We start from the raw sequence: 19100 nt of genomic DNA, 5'->3' as shown, positions 1-19100 counted from the left end.
GGAGATACTGGGATGTTAGAGGCCACTGAGGGAGTCCATCCCCAGGGAAATGGATATATGAGCTAAGGTGGTGCTATGAACTAAATTGTGTCCCCTCAAATTCATGTTAAATTCCTAACCTCCAGCATGATGGTATTTGGAGGTGGGGCCTTTAGAAGGAATTCAGGTTTTGATGGGATCATAAGGATGAGCCCCTCATGATGAGATTAGTGCTCTTATAAAAAGAGATGCCTGGAGAGCTCCCACACTCCCTCTCAATACCCTCCCCATCATTTGAGGATACAACAAAAAGATTACTGTCTAAAAATTAGGAAAAAGGTCCTTGCTAGGAACAGAGTCTGCAGGTAGCTTATCTTGGATTTCTTAGCCTCCAGAACTATATATATATATATATCCTATCTAATAATAGACAAACACGGTAATTGACCGTACCTTCGCTATGCCTCCCACTGGCTAATCAGCACGATATGCAAATTAACCACCAACAAAGATGTCAGCTAATTTGCATATTGCAGGCAGGGCAGGCCAGCGCAAGCCGCCATCCTGGCCCCTGAGTGCCGCCTAAGCCCCACCGCCAGCTGGGTTCCCCGTGTGCGGCCCTGGGCAGCGGGGCTTGGAGGCGAGACTGGCCTGAGGAAGCCCTATTCTTGCCGGAATATTCTTGCAACGGCCTTCTAATATATATATAAAAGCCTAAGCAACCATCTGAACGTTCAACCGTCCAACCGATAGCTTGACACACACTGACCACCAGGGGGGCAGACGCTCAATGCAGGAGCTGCTGAGCTGCAGTGATTTGGCAGCTGCGGTTCTCAGGGGAGACCAATTCTGGGGTGTGTCACCCAAGAACCACCCTCTTACAATCCAGGACCCCTTGGGGGATGTCGGAGAGCCAGTTTCGGCCCAATCCCCACAGCCAGGCTGAGGGAACCTACCGGTGCATGAATCCGTGCACTGGGCCTCTAGTTAGCAATAAATGTCTGTTGTTTATGCCACCCAGTCTGTGGTATTTGTTACAGCAGCTCGAGCTGACTAAGATAAGTGGATTCTTAAAATGGAATCCGATGCAGCTATCATGAATGATGAAGGAAATTGATAGGGAGTAATGTAAACAGATTTCAAAAACAGTGATGAATGAAAAGGAAGGAAAGAAAGATTTATAGCACAATACCATATTTATGAATTAAAAGTAATTACACAAACAAAAGAAGCCACATATTTTATAAGAATACACCCATACAAAGGCACATTAAACACATTAGACTGAGGATAGGAGGGGACTAGAAATGGAGATGAGCATAAAGGAGGAAAATATAATCAGATGAATTATGATGTGCTGTGAACTTGAGGAGTGATTAATGCAACTCATGTAGGGTGAGACCCACCTGTGTGCATACACACAAGACAATCACACCCTGAAGGCAAGCCGAAAATTGAGATTTGGTTTTCCCTGACCAAAGGGTAGAAATGAGTGTTAAACTCTACAATTTGACTTAAGGATTTTGATCTTTAACCTGATAAAACAACTAGCATGATGTTCCTAAACTTTCAAAATTATAGTGGGCTAAGTTGATAACGGCTCCTCATTTCTATTCCACTAAGGAATGATATACCTATCTAAACTGAGAGACCCATATAGACACACATATACAACTGAATAAGATTTTGTATTTTGCTGTAACTTATGGAATCTGGCCATTTCATTCACAATTTACACCAGCTTCTAATTATACTTAACTGAGTATTAACCATTCTAATTGCTTAGTGCTTTATTGGCTAGATCTAAAGTATTGAGGGACATCTGGCTTGGCAAATGGAATTCTGCTTGCTATTAGAAGAGAGCTTAGAGCATTCATATTCTTCTCACACTCTGAAGTCTACATTCACCCAGGACTGGTACATCTCAAAAACATTACTTGTAATTCACACCAAGTCAAAGCAGTCAAGAGACCTTTCTATGATCTGGATTTTAATTGTGATAGTCCTGTTCCATGGCACAGAAAGCTGGGGGCAGGGCGGCTGCTGGACTGAGGGCCAGGTTCCTTACATTTTTACTCTGCATTCTCTGCAGTTGCACTTTCTTGGGTCCACCCTACATGGCTAAGATGATGGTAGTAGGCCTGGACAGCCTCCTCCCGCACAAGAGTGTTCACAGGAAGAAAATGACAGTTTTTCCTGGCTCATCAACTTTTATCAAAGAAGCAGCACTTTCTCACAGGCAACTCTACCAGACATTCCCTGTTTCTCCAGCCAAAGCAGTGAAATGCCCACCACACCTGGTGGGGAGGAGGGAATACCAGGATACCAGAACTAGTTCAGACAAACTTCAAGCTTCGTCCTCAGCAGGGCAGAGGACCAGACCCTTGCTGCTTAGCAAGGAAGGAAGGTGGGGAAGGGAGAGGTCCTGGGTGGGCAACCGACAGTGTCCGCTCTTACTCCGAGGCCTTTCAAAAATCCAACTGTAAATAACACTCATTCCAAAGGGGGAGCTACTCACCATGTGAGGAACCTATGGAGGAAATAAGAGGAAGAAAAGGAAAGAAAATGGACCCACCACCTGATGTTAAAATGAGCATCTTGGAGGTCAGAAAGTAACAAAACAGAAACAACCCATAATACCCATCAAATTATAAAAGAATAAACAAAATGCTGCATTACCTACCATGGGATATTATTCAGCCATAAAAAGGAATGAAGTACTGACACATACTACAACATAGCTGAACCTGGAAAACATCACGCTGAGTGAAAAGAAGCCAGACATATAAAAAGCCACATATTGTAATGATTCCATTTTTATGTGAAGTATCCAGAATAGGCAAATTCATAGAGACAGAAGGGAAAGAGGGGGGGTCACTGCTAACATGTATGAGGTTTCTTATTGGGGTGCTGGAGATGTTCTAGGACAGTGATGGCGAACCTTTTGAGCTCAGCGTGTCAGCATTTTGAAAAACCCTAACTTAACTCTGGTGCCGTGTCACATATAGAAATTTTTTGATATTTGCAACCACAATAAAACAAAGACTTATATTTTTGATATTTATTTTATATATTTAAATGCCATTTAACAGAGAAAAATCAACCAAAAAAATGAGCTCGCGTGTCACCTCTGACACGCGTGTCATAGGTTCGCCATCACTGTTCTAGGACAAACTGGTTGCACAACATTGTGAATCTACTGACAACCGATGAATTGTACACTTTAAAAAGGTGAACATGGTGAATTTTATCTAAAAAATAGAAAGTAACAGAACAGAGGTATTGAGCATTATGGCAGCTCTTTGTACCAAGACAACAAGCAGCATGCTCAACAGAAACATTTTTTCCCATAGTGCTCTGCACCATCATACTTCCCCCTATGCCCCCCACCAATTTAAAACTAGTTCTACACTCAAATGTTTTCAGGTCCTACTCTCCCTTGAAAAATGGAAAATCAGTAAGACTATTAGGCGTCTTCATGGCCCTAACTCCATTTACCTCAGCTTGTGCTTCAAAAGCTGGGGCTCTTTTGCCATAGCAGTTTGCTCTGCACATTCAACAGGGAAACACCATGGAAAACCCATGGAACATTGAGAAAACCTCTAGTTTGGGAAGTAAGGATCAGCTTTCGAAAAGATGCCCTGGGCCTCTCAAATAAATAGCAGATATCTCAAGAACCAGGATATTGGACACTGAAGCTACACGTGGGCACCACGGTTTAAAGTCCATTCCAAGAAGCTTCCCTGCAACAGTTAGATGGCAGGTGTGTCTACCTTCCTTATTCAAGGGTAGGTGGGGCAGGACAGGAGGCCCAGACCACTGCAGCCTACTGAGAACAGAGCACCCCCATTCTGAGATGGGCTGTGTGACCCCCATTAGTGAGAGACGGGAGTGGCAATGGTCAATTGGGGTAAAGATTTCTTAGCAAGACCCCCCCCCCCCCCCCCCGCCCAACACACACACAAAATAAAACCACCACTATTTGCATAGAGGAAGCCTAGAAACAAAGCTCTATCCTGGGGACTGAGGCTCAGTTTTCTGGTCCCAGAAGCCCTGTGCCCTGATCTCCTGGAATTAATACAGCACAGAAATATTTTTAAGCTGGCTTCCACCTTTCTCTTTCACCCCAAGGTGGTCTTCACACCTTTTCCTTCCTCCATAAAGTCTTTCCCATTCCTGAAGCCTTCACTTTCACTTGAAGGCAACCTCCCTCCCATATCCCAGGAAAAATAGAAGAATCACACACTCTGCCCTCAGCTTCCCTCCAGCCACCCCAAACTCACTTTCCTAGTATGAGACCTTCTCTCCAACCTGCAAAGAGTTCCAGCCTCTGCACTCTAAAACAACCAGCCCTTCCTTCGGGAACGTACACTATCACCCTCCCTCTTTCCTTCCCTGCACTTCCCACTCACCCCACATCTTGGCATGCCCCAGGGAGCTGCTCCTGCTGAGGCAGGACAAGAAGGCACCTCCTGGGCTACCCCACAGGGCAGCCAGCCTGACCCCAGATGTAGTCCCCAAGCTGCTGAACAGAAAGTGGCAGTCCTGAACCCCAACGCCCCCCCCCCCCACACACACACCAGTAGGCACCTGACTTGCCACAAATATCGCACTATAATTAGTTGTAATTGAAGCCCAAGGTAATTAATTACATAATTTTGAAGTGTTCAAGTTTAAGTCCGTTAAAATTACATCATGAAATTGGGGAATTAAAAAGGATTACCACCAAAAAAAGCAAATAGGGATGGAGAAAGAAACCCGAGGCTGACTCCATGCATATGTGAGTCACCCAATGCCCATGTACAGGGCAGTCACCCCACCTGCTTTTAATAAACCTGCGGGGCCCAGCTGTGCAGCCATGTGCACTGGCTGTCTCTGGAAGGCCAGCACCAAGTGACACTGCCCTGCTGGATACTCAGCATCAAATGGACCCTGAAGACCACTCATTCAGTGGTCCCTGCCCCTTCCACAGTGGCTTTCCCCAGCCTGTTTCCTCCACTGAGGCCTCCCCCACAGGTGGCCTGTCTAAACGCCACTCTCCCAGCCCCATCTCTGCCACAGCCACTTCGATCCCAGGGGTCCTCCCAGAAATGCCAGGGCCAGAGCACCTCCCTTGCCATGATCCCCAGCACTCGGTCTGACATCTTCTCTCCTGGCCGTCCCTCTCCATCACTTACTGGACTGTGAGTGCCACACCTTCCAAATCCATTCTTTATCATCCCTCCCTCCACATTCTGATCAGCCTTTCATATAGGGATTCTGAGGACTTTCTAAACACAAATCTGAGGACTGAACTGTCTCTCTTTAATTTAAAAAAGCAGTTATTTCTCAGGGCATTCAGAACCAGAAATGACTCCATGGGGCTTTGCACAGAGGCCCTGGGCACTGGCACTCTGTAATTGACCTGTTCCTTATTTACTTTCTGTCTTTCCTGCTAGAATGTAAGTTCCTTGTGGGCAGGGGTTTCCTGCTGCTCAGATCATTAGAACGCTGTGCTAGAACTGTGCCTGGCCCAAAAGAGATGACCTAAGTCAACAGAGCAAGTTGGCCCAGGCCCATTTTTCCCCATCCCTGCCCTGCCTTCTCTACAAAGACACCCCAGCCCTTATAAACTGATGCCTGGGATACTGTGTATCCTGCAGTTCTCTGACCAGTGGGCCAGGGACTTACTCACCTTGGTACCCCAGAGGCTTAAATAGGAACCAGTACAGTGATCAGGCACCATGGAGATATGATTGATGAATGAATGAATGAATGAACAAACTGCTCCAGCAGTTTATAAAAACTGAGTTGCTCAAAAAACAAACAACTGCAAACAACTTCACTCAGATGTGCATTATTTCCCAGACCAGTGCACCTTTTTACAAATTTCTTCTCATTTATAACTTTATTACAAAACAAACTGCATCATCACAAAAAAATCAGGCATGCAAAAACATCATCTGAATCCTAAAGTTCAAATTTTCCATGAGAATTCCTTGAGGAACATAAGCTACGATCTAAGGCAGGGGTCCTCAAACTACGGCCCGTGGGCCACATGCAAATACAAATATTGTATTTGTTCCCGTTTTGTTTTTTTACTTCAAAATAAGATATGTGCAGTGTGCATAGGAATTTGTTCATAGTTTTTTTTTTGAACTATAGTCCGGCCTCCCAACGGGGTGAGGGACAGTGAACTGGCCCCGTTTAAAAAGTTTGAGGACCCCTGATGTAAGGAGTGTCATCTGACCAGGCTTCTTCTCTCTGAACAGATGTCCACCCACAGACCCCTTAGAAAAAAGCCAGTCTCCTATGAACTCACCCAACTCTGCCTTCATGTGTAGCAGAGAACAAAACCCTGTGCTTCTAGGTGATGTGCAGACGTTTGAATCCAGTATCACTACAGTGGCTAAATTAACTAGACTCTCAGGTGCTAAGAGAGTAGAGATTTTGGCCACCAAGGGATAAGTACAAATAGTATCTAACAGCAAATTGTTCCCCAGCACCAGCTTCAGGCCCAGTGTCTCAGAAAAAAGTCCTGGTTGGGACTCATGCTCCCCAGTCTGGTGCTCACAGCAGAACTGTCAGCTGGACAGTGCACAGCTGTTCCTCTGCCAGCTCCCAGGTCCCATAATCAGGCCTCTCTCCTGCCTACCATTTCCCCAAAACTCTTCAAACAAATTTGCTATATGCACAGATGGGGAATGGAGGATAACAGTTGACATAATAAAGAGGACTGTTTCAGCCTTATGCCCAAACTGCACCTCAACTATCAGATCAAGTTTGCTAATGGGAATACTCATGGCCTGGGGAAGGATAATCTGTCAGATAATCCTTCTCTTTGGAGCTCTATGAGCTGACTCTGAAGTCTCAGGGCAGGGAGGCCTTAGAACATTTCTCAAATCCAGCAAGACCTCAACCAGACAATGTCCACCCACTGGTCAACCAGGGACCTTCACATCCACCTCATAGGCTTTACTTCCATCTTCAGCTGCTCAAATTGTGACTCACCCATTGCCAAGCTCATCTTCAGTGGCCCATGGACATGGGCCTCCTTCTGAATTCCCCCACAGCCTCAACCCAAGGACCCCACCATTTCAACTGAGAGTTGGTCTTGGGGCCCTGGCCAGATAGTTCTGTTGGTTAGAGAGTCATCCAGATAGACCAGCATTGTGGGTTCAATCCCCAGTTAGAGTACATATAAGAATCAAGGAATGAATGCATAAATAAGTGGAACAACAAAATCGATGTTTCTCTTTCTTTCTCTGTCTCTCTCTCTAAAATCAATAAAAAAAATAAAAAAATAAATAAAAAAAGTTGAAAAGCCCTAGCTGGTTTGGCTCAGTGGATAGAGCATGGGCCTGCAGACTGAACGGTCCCGGGTTCAATTCCAGTCAAGGGCACATGCCCAAGTTGCAGGCTCAATCCCCAGTAGGGGGCGTGCAGGAGGCAGCCGATCAATGATTCTCTCTCATCATTGATGTTTCTATCTCTCTCTCCCTCTCCCTTCCTCTCTGAAATCAATAAAAATATTTTTTTTAAAAGTTGAAAAAAGAGTTGGTCCTGGGAACAGCAGGGTCGGCAGGAAAAGCAGACTGGAGAACAGGAGACCCAGGCATCCACCTTCTACTCACTGGCTTCTCACCAACAACTGTATTGTATCTCTTTCCTGGGGCTGTTGTGTGCATGACAGGAAAGCAATCAAGACCCAAAACTAACACAGACTGCTGTCAATATTCAGGAAATAATAGCTGTTAGTGTACACATTAAAAAACCCTTTTTTAAAAGAATCTGTCTTGTCACCAGCAGACATAAAACTTGCTACAATATGTGGAGTTCAATACTAAAATACAGTGCTTTCCTTCTCTTCTCCTTTTACTAAAACATCATGCAGTGCTAGCTCCAGGGTTGGAAAAGTTAGACATCAAGGTGGGGTCCCCTCCCCACCTCAAACAATGCCAAACTCTCAAGCACCAACCAAAATGCAAATAAATCCATCACCTGCTTCATACCCGGTTTCAGCTCATCTTCTGGATTTCAACACTAACCTCTCCACTGAGCTGCACCTCTCCTTTCCCCAGGGCTCAGCCCCTGAATGCCCAGCAGTCCCCCAAATCCCACATATGCTACAAGGAGCACACCCTCTGTGGCTCTTCTTCCTTCCTGTCCTATGGATGTCAGGCTCCACCCCCACCCATGCTGGAGGTGGAGCAGTGGCTCATCTCAGCTCCCCTCTCTCAGTCCCAGCAGCCCTTACTTCCCCAAATCCATGCAAATGATCATGCAGCCAGACAGTGACATCACCTCTACAAAAATATCCTAGGTACTTTCTTTGTAAATGAAGAAGCAGAGAAAGCACGCAGGCTATGAAGGCCACTGCTCTGAAACTGGCCCAGAGCCTCTGGCCAGACACATGCCAGAACCTCGGGCAGCTTCTGGGGGCTGAGCACACACGAGACAATTCTCTAGTGCTGACACCCAGGCCTTCATGTTCCTGCCTACTCACTTTCTCTTGCATCGGGTAGGTTCTGATCATTCCAATACACATTTTCTCTGTTAATATGGGGACGTCTCTTCCCATTTAGGCTATGAGCAGAGTCTGTCAAAGAATTGTTCTGCCCAATTCTAGTTTTAGAAATGTGAATTTTTGGTTTTATGACCCACAAATACAATTATGTATATTTCAACCAATGTGTATGTCACCTTGTAAAGAAGGACTCAAAAAGAAATCTAGCTCCGGCCGGTGTGGCTCAGTGGTTGAGCATCAACCTGTACATCCGGTCAATTCCCAGTCAGGGCACATGCCCAGGTTGCAGGCTCGATACCCAGCATGGGGTGTGCAGGAAGCAGCCAATGAATGTTGATGTTTTTCATCGATGTTTCTATCTCTCTCATCCTCACTTCCTTTCACTTTAAAATCAATAAAAACATATAAACATTTTTTAAAAGAAATCTATGTTCTACCAATGTGTACCTATCAGTGGCTATCAAAACACAGCCCTTTTAATACAACCTACCCACCTCTGACAATCCTAAAAAGAATCCATTTGCATTCCTTAGTTAACTAGCTGAATGAGTCCTAAATCAGAACACATGGGACTATCCCCTGAAACAAGGCCCACAGTTCTCATGCAGCAGGACATTTTGGGTACCAAGGGCAGGGTGAAACAGCGGGTGCATAACATAAGGTGGAGAGCAGGAGCTTAAGTGGTTAAGGATGGCTGGAAGGTACGGGGTACAAATGGGAAGAAATAACCAAGAAGGAAGCCAGAGCTCAGAGGGGAAGTCTCAGAGACCACCGGCCACTCACCAACTATTCTGCTAGAAGGTCCTCACTCCCACATTTCCCCCAGGTACATAGAAATCAGCTCAAGCTTTCCCTCCCCTCTGGGCACTTTCTTGACCCACCAACCCAGCCCTATCCCCCATTTTGATGCCCTTCCTCTGCAGCCCTTCAATGTCTCAGGCACACAGCTCCAAGCACACAGCCATATTATCCCAGCTGCTCCATCCACCTCTGCCCATAGAAGGCTGCCATGCTACCTTGAATCGAGGTGCCTAGCACACAGGATCTCTCCAGCAGCACTAGTTTTAAAATGAAGGAAAGGAGTGGGTGAAATAAGGCTTGATACTCAGATGTGCACAGGGAGGAGGATGAATCTGGAATCCTCCTAAGTGGGGCAAGGTTTCGGTAAAGGTAGAGACAACTATCAGGAACTCTGTCTGCTGGCCTGAGGAATGTGTTCTCCATTCTGTGCTAAACTGAGCCTCTGTGGGTGTCTAAGGAGAGGAATGACATGATGAAATCAATGGTTTGGGAAGATTAATCTGGCAGCCACTTCTATAATGGATTGCAAACTGTATTGAATGGACAATTTTGAAACAAATAAAGCCTACACACTCAGCTCTTGCGTGTTAGAAAGATTTGGCTCTCACATACAAGCAGCCCCCAAAACTAATCGTATACGCGCGTGCGCGCACACACACTCACACACACACACTCAATTTATTAAAGTATCAGCTCATTTTTAAATGACAGCATAATTATATACCAATACAGAGCAAAGTAAAACATAGCAAACCATTTCATAGTCCCCTGACAATGACAGTCAACCATAACTGGCAATATCCTTCCTCTTCCAATGCCACGTCTATGCTGCCAAGTTGGAATGCAGGGATGAGAAGTGGGTGGGGGAGAAGAGAGATGACAGCATTCCCTCTAGGATGGCCAGCTCCAGATGGAACGTCCTGATTGCGTACCACTGCTGTCCAAGGTAAGTGCTCACCAGGCCCTAGCCACCTCACTGATCATCTGTGCTTGCCTGTGACTGAGGCGTGGGATGGACTAAGTCGTCTGGACAGGCACCTTGCAATAGCCTGAGCTTCTGCCTGGCTCCTAGGTCCCACTTGTGCCTACAAACCTGACCTCATCTTCCACTTGGCTGAATGATGTGACAGCATGCGGCATTATGTAAGCAAAGAGTTGAGGTACAGCTAAAATGAAGCAATTCCAGTAAATTCATGTTTCTATACTGATTTACATGAATGCTCCTACACTCAGTTTTGTTTCATAATTGTACAATTTATAAGTTTTGCTGTGTGAACAGGAGAGGAAGACTTGATTTGCAAGTCTACTTATAATTTTTGTTGTAATTGTTATGCTGGTGGCTCAAAATCTTTTCCCTTTAAAAGGTTTATGTTCTATGCACAATTGCTATCTACATGCTCAGTGAGAGCAGAGAAGAACAATGTGAAACAGAAATAATTCACTGTACACAGACCTGCATGGATTCAAGTTCTAGGTCAACTACTGTGGTGAAAAACAGAAAATAAAGGACAGTTTCACCATTATCTGCCACACCTTTTAGAATGAAGCAAAAATGGCGATAGGAGCGAAAGACTGTTCCTATTTTCCGAGTAAGAAAGAAAGTTTTTTTCCAAATCTAATCTAAAATTAAATGTACAATTCCCTCCAGCAAGATTTTTATTTTTCATTTACATAGTATCTTTCTTCCAAGAATCTCAAAATAATGGAGCTCCACAAATATTTTTTTAAAAGTCACAACAACGGAGGGGACAGGCTTGGCAGGGCAGGAGCTCAGAAGTGGGGCAAGAAACGGCAGGCAGTGGTGACAGCAGGCACTTGGGGCCGGCAGCATCCAGGCCGAGGGTGGTTCTATAGAGGCTCTTCTTTTACCAACAGCCCACCAGCCTTGCTTATGTTTGCAGCTTCAGGCTTTTCAAGACAGGGATTTACCTTTGGTGTCATTTGCTAGCTTTAATCAAATTATTTTTATTTAAATAGCAATTTCTCTCCAAAAAACAGAAAAGTGGCAATAAACCAAAGACCCTAACAAGTCCAAAATAACAACTGAACCAAGGTTCCTATAATGAATTCACATTCTTTTCAGTCTCTAACACATAAAATTATGTTAGAAAATAAAATATTAACAATTAGGGGGAAAGATCCAATGTAAGAAAGCCTGTCTTGCATTTAGGAGGAAATTGGGAAGAAGCTTTAGAGTTGATTTTTTTTTTTTTTTTTTTTTTTTTTTTTTTTTTTACAGCTGGATGGACAGGATCTGAACATCTTACATTTAGCAAAAAGCTGTCAACACCCAAATAAAATTTTAATGGCATCCTATTTCTTTCAATTTTACAATATTCACTTAAGAACTAATTTGTCAATTTGTTTTTCCATTAACCAAACTCAAAACAACCATATATAACTTAAAAAAACATTAACACAACCAAATAGAAAACTGTCTTTAAGAAAACAGCTCCATGCTGATATACTCAGGGTAATGCTAATAAAGAACAAGCTTCAGAGTAAGCTCTGCTAATTTCCTCAGACATTAACTTCATAATTCAGAGTCAAAAGCATTCAGGATTTCAATTGTCAGTTAACTCCCCCAGGTCATGAACAAGACCCAGTAGGCCTGTCCTGTCCTCTTGTGTTTTAAAAAGGTGCAGGGTCACTCTGTTGAAGAATCTAGTCAATTTTATGTGAATCTCATACCTGGCTATTTTTCCCTGTTGCTCCCACGTGGTAGGTAAATTCCTGGGAGGAACTCCCAACCTCATGCCTTTCCAGTCACCTGTCTGATGGTGTTTCTGAGGAGGGAGGGGGGGGTTCCTCTGAAGAAGAATCCACACCAATCATGTTTGAGGAACTTCCCAGGCCTGTCCATGGCCAAGGCTCTAGTAAACAAAAATTCTGCTCTGGGCCTCCTGTAGTAAAGAAAGCCTTCAGATGCAAGTGAAGAAACTGACAACATGTATTGTGTGCACTGACATCATTCTATCGGAATTTAATTAAAGCAAGAATTAGAATTATTTTTATTAGAGTTGTTTACTTATCAAGAAAAGATTCTTGATGGGTTTTGCAATAAATTACATGTCTTCCAGAAAGAGTTATTCACCCTCGTTGTTTTTTTAACTGTGTCATATTATGTAAATAGGATAGCACACCCACTCTTAAAAAATCTTTAAGTCACAGGCCAGGTACATTAACCCAGGTGCTTCAAAGCTGTTTCAGGCGTGGCACAAATGAGGGCAATGCCGCTGGTTTCTCCTCAATCCCAAGTAACTTCCTGCAGGGCCATTTCCTGCCCAGCCAAAACTAGTCTCCTCTACCAACTTTCTCAGAAGACAGCTGAAAAACAGGACTGATTACAGCTCAGCAAACCCAAAAGTGTGGCAAAACCAAGAGCTTAATACAAGCCTTAGTCGTCCTCTTCAATAAAACCAATACCCAAACACCAACCAAAACTTGGTTCTTAATCATAAAGCAAAACCAAGGCTATTTGCTGGCTTTGAAAACTAGAATAGAAAAAATGACTTATACAATTCAGAGGGCTCCACCTTTATTACTGAAATGCCCCCTAACCATTTTGGGTTTTTTTTTTTTCCGGGGCAGGCTGCTATTTAAGCTTATATCTCTAAACGTAGAACTTTTAGGGAAAGTAGTTTCTGTCTGAATTCTAAATGATTATCAAGGTATAATAAATGTACCCAAATGCTCACGGCAATAAATGTTTATTAAATTAGAAATCACAAATGAATTCACAACCCTTCTGCTATAAAAGTTACATAATACAGACATTAAACCGCTTGTCTAATTATGCCATTAAAGTTTCTTTTTGCTCCATGGCCTACACATGCAGGTCTCTTTCAGGTGTCCAGGTATCCAGTTCCTAAAATGCCCAGCATGACTGTAACATCCAGGGAAACAGTAGTGGGCAAAATGAGAAGTCATGAGGCTCCTCTTCAAATAGCTTCAACAAAACCAATGGCCTTCAGTAAAAAGTGTCTCTATGCTTTGCTATAATAACATTTAAACACAGGATTCCAAGAATTCCACCTGTTTCCAATTAGATAGCAGAATTGCTTGAGTGTTTAAACTACATTCACTTGCTACTTATACAAAACAATTCTTCCGGGTTTTTTTGAACATTTTAAGTATGTTAAAATAAGATTAAGGGTCTGGTTTAAACAATCCGAGGCAGGGGAATTTCAATTGAAACCAAAACTATCTCTCTACAGCCATAATGCAGAGCTGCAGACAAAACAGCAGGACAAGATATGTGAATGTCTATCTCTGACGATTACTTGTAAAAATCAGATCTTTCACAGGGAAAGCAATTATACTTTTAAAGTTATACATTAGTGTTTTTAAAATATATTTTTTTATTGATTTCAGAGAGGGATGAAGAGGGAGAAATAGAAACATCAATGATGAGAGTCATCTATCGGCTGCCTCCTGCACCCCCCCTATTGGGGATGGAGCCCAAAACCCAGACATATGCCCTGATTGGGAATCCAACCCTGACCTCCTGGTTCATAGGTCCAGGCTCAACCATTGAGCCACACCGGCTGGGCTATACATTAGTTTTAACTACGTTTCAAGATAATCTCTAAAATTATGTATGATCCTATATGTTAGAATAACTCCTATAAAAACTTTAGGTAACATCTGTGTTACAGTCATCAGATACACTTGTCTTTTAAATATGTGAATTTACATGAGGCCAAATCTGTGAACTAGATAATGGAAGCACAAGGAAGAATGTGGCCTAGCTCTATAAGATTTTTTCACATATTGACTTTCTCTTTTTAAAAAAAGGACAGTTTCCTCGAATAAATTTATTCTTCCTTCATTTCACTGTGAATGTTCCTTGGGCTTCACAAATGAGCTGAAATGAATATGGCTTTTTCTACTGTGAGCCTGTTTTCTCTCCTAAAACACAGCCTGTGAGCACAGCCTTAAGGAGTTTTGACTGTTGACTGCTGCTGGTATCCTGGGGGGGGTGTGGGGGGGTCCTTATAGGAACACAAACTATTATTTCTGCACAGCTCCCACATAAAACCTGGTGGGTTTGTTTTAATTGTACACAACTGAGGGGAGGACTTTTTCAACAGCCATTAAAGGTCTTGAGCGCAATCAGTTCACCGGACAGCATTTTTAAGGTTAGCTCAGTGGATTAGGAGAGAATAATTCCTAAGGGAATTGGCAATCTGTTCCCTTTCCCTTTCCAACTTTCTCATGTAGCTAACTAACTACTGGAAGGAGATGTGTAAAATTGGGGAAGCAGGTGAGAGAGAGGGTCTCTATGGACCCAAATGGTATGAGAAGTTGTTGTATAACTTCATCCCTTCGCTGACTTGCACCAAAACAAACAACAAACCCATACACATAATTTCACACACACACAAAAAAATCTTTAATCAACTAATAATGACCACTCCCCATACCCAAGCTCAAAGACACCAATATTAAAAGAACCAAGAAAATAAAGAATGCAGCAGCGTGGAAACCCTTGATTTGTTTACTCATTATTTCATAAAGGGTACTCGATGGGACACATATTTCAATCAAAATAATATACTTCTTACGGGAACAGTCCTGGATGACAAGTAACATATACACTTCCTTAACAGAGAAAACAAAATAAAAGCAACCAGAAAATGGACTTACAGAAAAACTGAAATTGCTTTCTTGTTTTAAAAAAAGAAGTAAATGTTTAAAGTTTACTTTTAGAGGTTCCTTAAAGAAGAACATCAGTCACCATATAGGAATAATGCCCCTAAGGAAAGCAAGTCACTGGCAGGCTCCATCCCAAAAGTTGTGCTAACAGACAGAGTTACATGAGCTTGTTTTAGAAAGTGTCCTCTTTTCAAGCATGTATTTAAAAGGCAAATTTATACAGTGGTGTTTTTCTTATTTAAAAAAAAAAAAAAAAGCCTGGTTTTTACAAGTGTGGGATAGGATAAAAACTTGTCCAACTAGTCTTAGCAATGCCAGAGCACTGAAACTTCCATACCACAAGCTTTGGGGACTAAAAAGGAAACGAAATAGAGCTCAATCTTCAGAAATTCTCTTCCTGAGCACTCACTCTAAGTCCCAAGACAACTTCAAGACAGACCAAGCAGAAGGACAAGAACATAGCCCTGGCTCACTGATTGTGGGAGAGGCCACAACTAAGTGCCTTATCTTGCAGGGACCCACTGAAGTCTCTAACCTGGATCTGGGTCTAGCTGAGGCCAGCCTCTTCACCCTCAGGTATCAATACCACAACTCACACTGGGCTCTGCAGGCAACCTGATCTCAATGGAAGGGGTTCTGGAAAGATGAGAAGAATCTGAAACTAATGAATTCTCTCTTCTCAAACTGCAGTCTCATTGGGTCACTTACTGTCTGTGGGAATAGAGATGACACTAAACTAGATATCAACTCAAAAGGCCTCTTCAGGGCCCAGAGAAAGAACCAGTTTAGCCTTATACTCTGAACTTTGGCAGTCCATAGTCAGTCAACTGAAGTTTTTCAAACATGTGAAGAAGCGGCAATAGGAAATCATCCAAGGCCAAATCAGATCTACCATCAAAAGCCAATTTGGTGCTCAGGAAAGAGAAAGATGCTTTTTTAAATTCAAGATCAACCTCTAATGGTTCATTCACATAAACTGACAGGGAAACTTTCAATCGAATCCTAGAGTTACACAGTGAAGTGTCCTCATGATATCCTGAACAAGTAGCTAATCAGTGGGGGGGAGAGTGGGTGACCTCAAAGACTTCATAAGATCTAATAACGCTCTAGAAGCCAAATGCATTTCCCAGACAGTTTTTCCAGGATGCTTAAAAAAGAATGTCACATTCAAGAAGACAAGAAAAAAAAAAAGAAAGAAAGAAAATTAAGGCTTGTCTCTTAAAACTCCACAACGGGTTTTACAGTAAGCACAGGAATTAAATTATGGTAAAAAGGGAGCTATTTTTACTAAAACAGGGTAGACCAATTTATCAAAAATGCCATTTGGCTGTGTTCATTACATTCAGGAATTTAATTTACACAATAGACACTTTGGAGTAATCTATTTTAGTCAATAAATACTCAAACTCCTTTAAGTTTTAATCTTATCGGAAATACATATTTCACATAGTCTTCTTCCCAGTTAAGCGAGACATTTGAAGAAATTTCATAACGACGATGAGTCTGCGTTACCAAGTTCTTACGTAGGCAAGGGCAAAAACAAGCAAATACAATTAAAGTTGTCAGACTCCATTTATATATGTTTTAATCCAATCTGCTTCATTTCATATAAGCCTGCATCTGGATTTCATTTGCTTTCCTCCTAAAAGTATTGTAGGTCACAATCACCAGTCCTCCGGGTTAGGAAAGTTCGGCCAAGTTTACCTTCACACACACCTTACAGTCGGGAGCAGTAGCTGGCCCTCGGGGACGCTGAGGGACCCCCGGAGCGCCAGGGCGCCCCGGGCTCTTTTAAGCCGCAGGGGGTCCCCAGCGCTCCCGGAGCTTCTGGCCCACACGCCGCTCACCTTCAACTTGGCTCCCGCTACGCACAACATCCACCTGGCAGAGTCCCGAGGCTGTCCAGGCGCGGCGAGCGTGGAGCTGGCAGGTTCGGGGCGGACCCCGAGGGCGCGCCGCTCCTCTGGGTGGGAGGTGGACCGCAAGAACGCACCCCCTGGGCACGGCGGCAGCCTTGGCGCGGGATGGGGAGCCCCGGCGCGATCACCACCCGGCGCCCCGGGCTCGGCGCGCGGACCACGGCCCCGCACGCCACAGTTCGGCGGGCGCCCGGGGGCTCTGCTTTCGAGAACCCAACCCGAGAAGGCATTTCGGAGCCGACCCGGGGCGCGCTCCATCGCACCCCCGGACCCAGCTGGGAAGGCAGGGCCCGGGAAGAGAGGGCCAGAGGGGAGTGGGAGGGTTACTAGGGGCCGCGGGAAGCCCAGGGCGCCGGCGAGGGCCGCCGGGACAGGCAGCGGGGAGGCGGCGCCCCCCGCCCAGGAAGACGGCGCGCGGGGACTCAGTGCGGGGCCTGCGCTTGGAGAAAGTTGCAGCCCCCGCACGCGCCCGCACAGCCGACCGCTGAGCGCTCCCGGGCGCCCTAACACCGAGGCTCCGCGCGCGGGGCGACCCCGCCACCCCTCGCAAGTTTCCTCAAAGCGCCCCCGGCCGGGTCCCGGCCGCGGAGGAGCCGGCGGCGCCACTGGGATAGGCACACAAAAGAGCGGGGCGCTGCGGGGTCTGCGGGGGCCCCGGGGCTCCCGCCCGGACGTAAACAAACCCCGGGGTCCGCGTTAGGAGCCCGACACCAAATGCGGGAGCCGCGGCGCGGCCCCGCCCGCTGACAGCTGGGGGCAGCGGCCGAAGCCCGCGCCGACCCGGCCGGGGAACTCGGACGCCCGCCCGCCGGCCACCAGCCCGCCTGGCCGGAGCCGGGCCGCGCCGCCGCCGGTGGCCGCTCTGACCCTCCCCCGAGCCGGCGGCACCACAGCGCCACCAGCCCAGCTCCGTCGCGCCGGCGGCAGTGGCGGCGGCGGCTCCTCCTGGAGAGGCAAGGCGCTTCACCCCCCACAGCAACTCCCCACAAACTTTCCCCGGGAATACGGCGGGCCGGGGGCGCGGGGCGCGCGGCCAGGCGCCACCGACCGGCCGCAGCCCCCTCCCGGCGCGGCGCAGCGCCGCCGCCGCCGCCGCCCGCTCCCCGCTCGCGCGCGTACCCCGCGGACCGCCGGGGCCGCCCCCTCCCCGGTCCCGCGGCGGCAGCGGCAGTGGTGGCGGCGCAGGGCCGGGGGGGCGCCCGGGGTGGGGGCCGACCCCGGGGGCAGCGGTGGCGGCGGCGGCTCCCGGCGCCATCTTGGGCTGATCGATGAATTGAACAAAGAGGATCAATTTCTGATCAAGCGAGTTATCAATGGGGGCCGGGGAGAGAGAGGGACTTGTCCCCGACTCGGCCCGGCTTTCCCCGGCACCCCCTCCTCCCCGCCGCCGCGGCCCCCCGGCGACCGGGCAGCCCGGGGCCCCGGGGGAGGCCGCGACCGCCCGCAGCCCCCACCCCGGGGCGAGAGGCCGAGCGCGGAGAAGCCTGACCTGCAGCTGCTGTAAATCAAAGCGCTTCCAATATTGAAACATCGATCCCACATTGGCCGCCATCTTGAGACATATTGAGACGGAGTGAGAGGCTGATAGAGAGGGGGCTGGAGTTCAGGAGCCGCCAGGAGGCAGCAGGCGGGCGGCGCCAAAACCCGGCCTGGAGCGGGCCGCCGCCGCCTCCACCGAGGACGCGGACTCCTCCTCACGGCGCCGCCGCAGCCATGGCGAGCCCGAGCCGGAGCCGGAGTCGGAGCCCGAGGGCGCGGCGGCCGCCGCCGGGCCTGGCGCGTGCGGTCCCTGCCTCCTCCCCCCACGCCAGCCCCGGGCCCGCGACCCCCGCCCCTCCCGGGCCCCCAGCCCCAGCGGGCGCGGGCGCCGGCCCGGCCCCGCCCCGAGGGGGCGCTGGAGGGCAGCGCGAAGGGTACTCCGGGCCCGGGCTGGGGTCCCCGAGCCGGGCTCACCTGGGGCGTGGGTGGGGGGTCGCGGTCGCTGGCCCAGCGCCGCCCCTTCAGTGTCTTAGGTTGGGGGGGGGGGGTGCGGCCGCGCAAGGGCGATCTCGGAAACAGCGCCGCTTTCGCTCGCCGTCCTGCGGGGTGCCGAGCCGCCGCGACCACCTGCCCGGGCCCCCACTCGGCGCCGCCACGGCGGCTGGCCGGTGCGGGGCGCGCTGGCCGCACACCCACTCCCTGCACCCCGGCCGACTCAGAGACAGCCCGCCGGGGACAGCGTTTCATGGTGGGGGGAG

At 47.2% G+C, this 19100-nt stretch overlaps 1 protein-coding gene across 12 annotated transcripts in view; it reads right to left on the bottom strand.

The window, feature by feature from the left end:
- The window catches only part of CUX1 (cut like homeobox 1), a 367924-nt gene extending 349302 nt beyond the window's left edge, over positions 1-18622 (bottom strand). For 4 of the 12 annotated variants that reach the window (XM_036308913.1, XM_036308916.1, XM_036308917.1 and 1 more), the window contains exon 1: positions 16792-17901. In XM_036308913.1, coding sequence (XP_036164806.1) covers positions 16792-17121 — 330 coding nt within the window. In that variant the 5' untranslated portion in view covers positions 17122-17901. Of the gene's footprint in view, positions 1-16791; positions 17905-18352 lie in introns of those variants that run through there. The other 8 variants (XM_036308921.1, XM_036308922.1, XM_036308910.1 and 5 more) reach the window with 6 other exon arrangements.
- Between the last annotated feature and the right edge of the window lie 478 nt (positions 18623-19100).

Source organism: Myotis myotis, unplaced genomic scaffold (genome assembly GCF_014108235.1).
Source record: "Myotis myotis isolate mMyoMyo1 unplaced genomic scaffold, mMyoMyo1.p scaffold_m19_p_5, whole genome shotgun sequence".
NCBI lineage: Eukaryota > Metazoa > Chordata > Mammalia > Chiroptera > Vespertilionidae > Myotis > Myotis myotis.
This window is presented reverse-complemented; position numbering and strand designations above follow the sequence as displayed.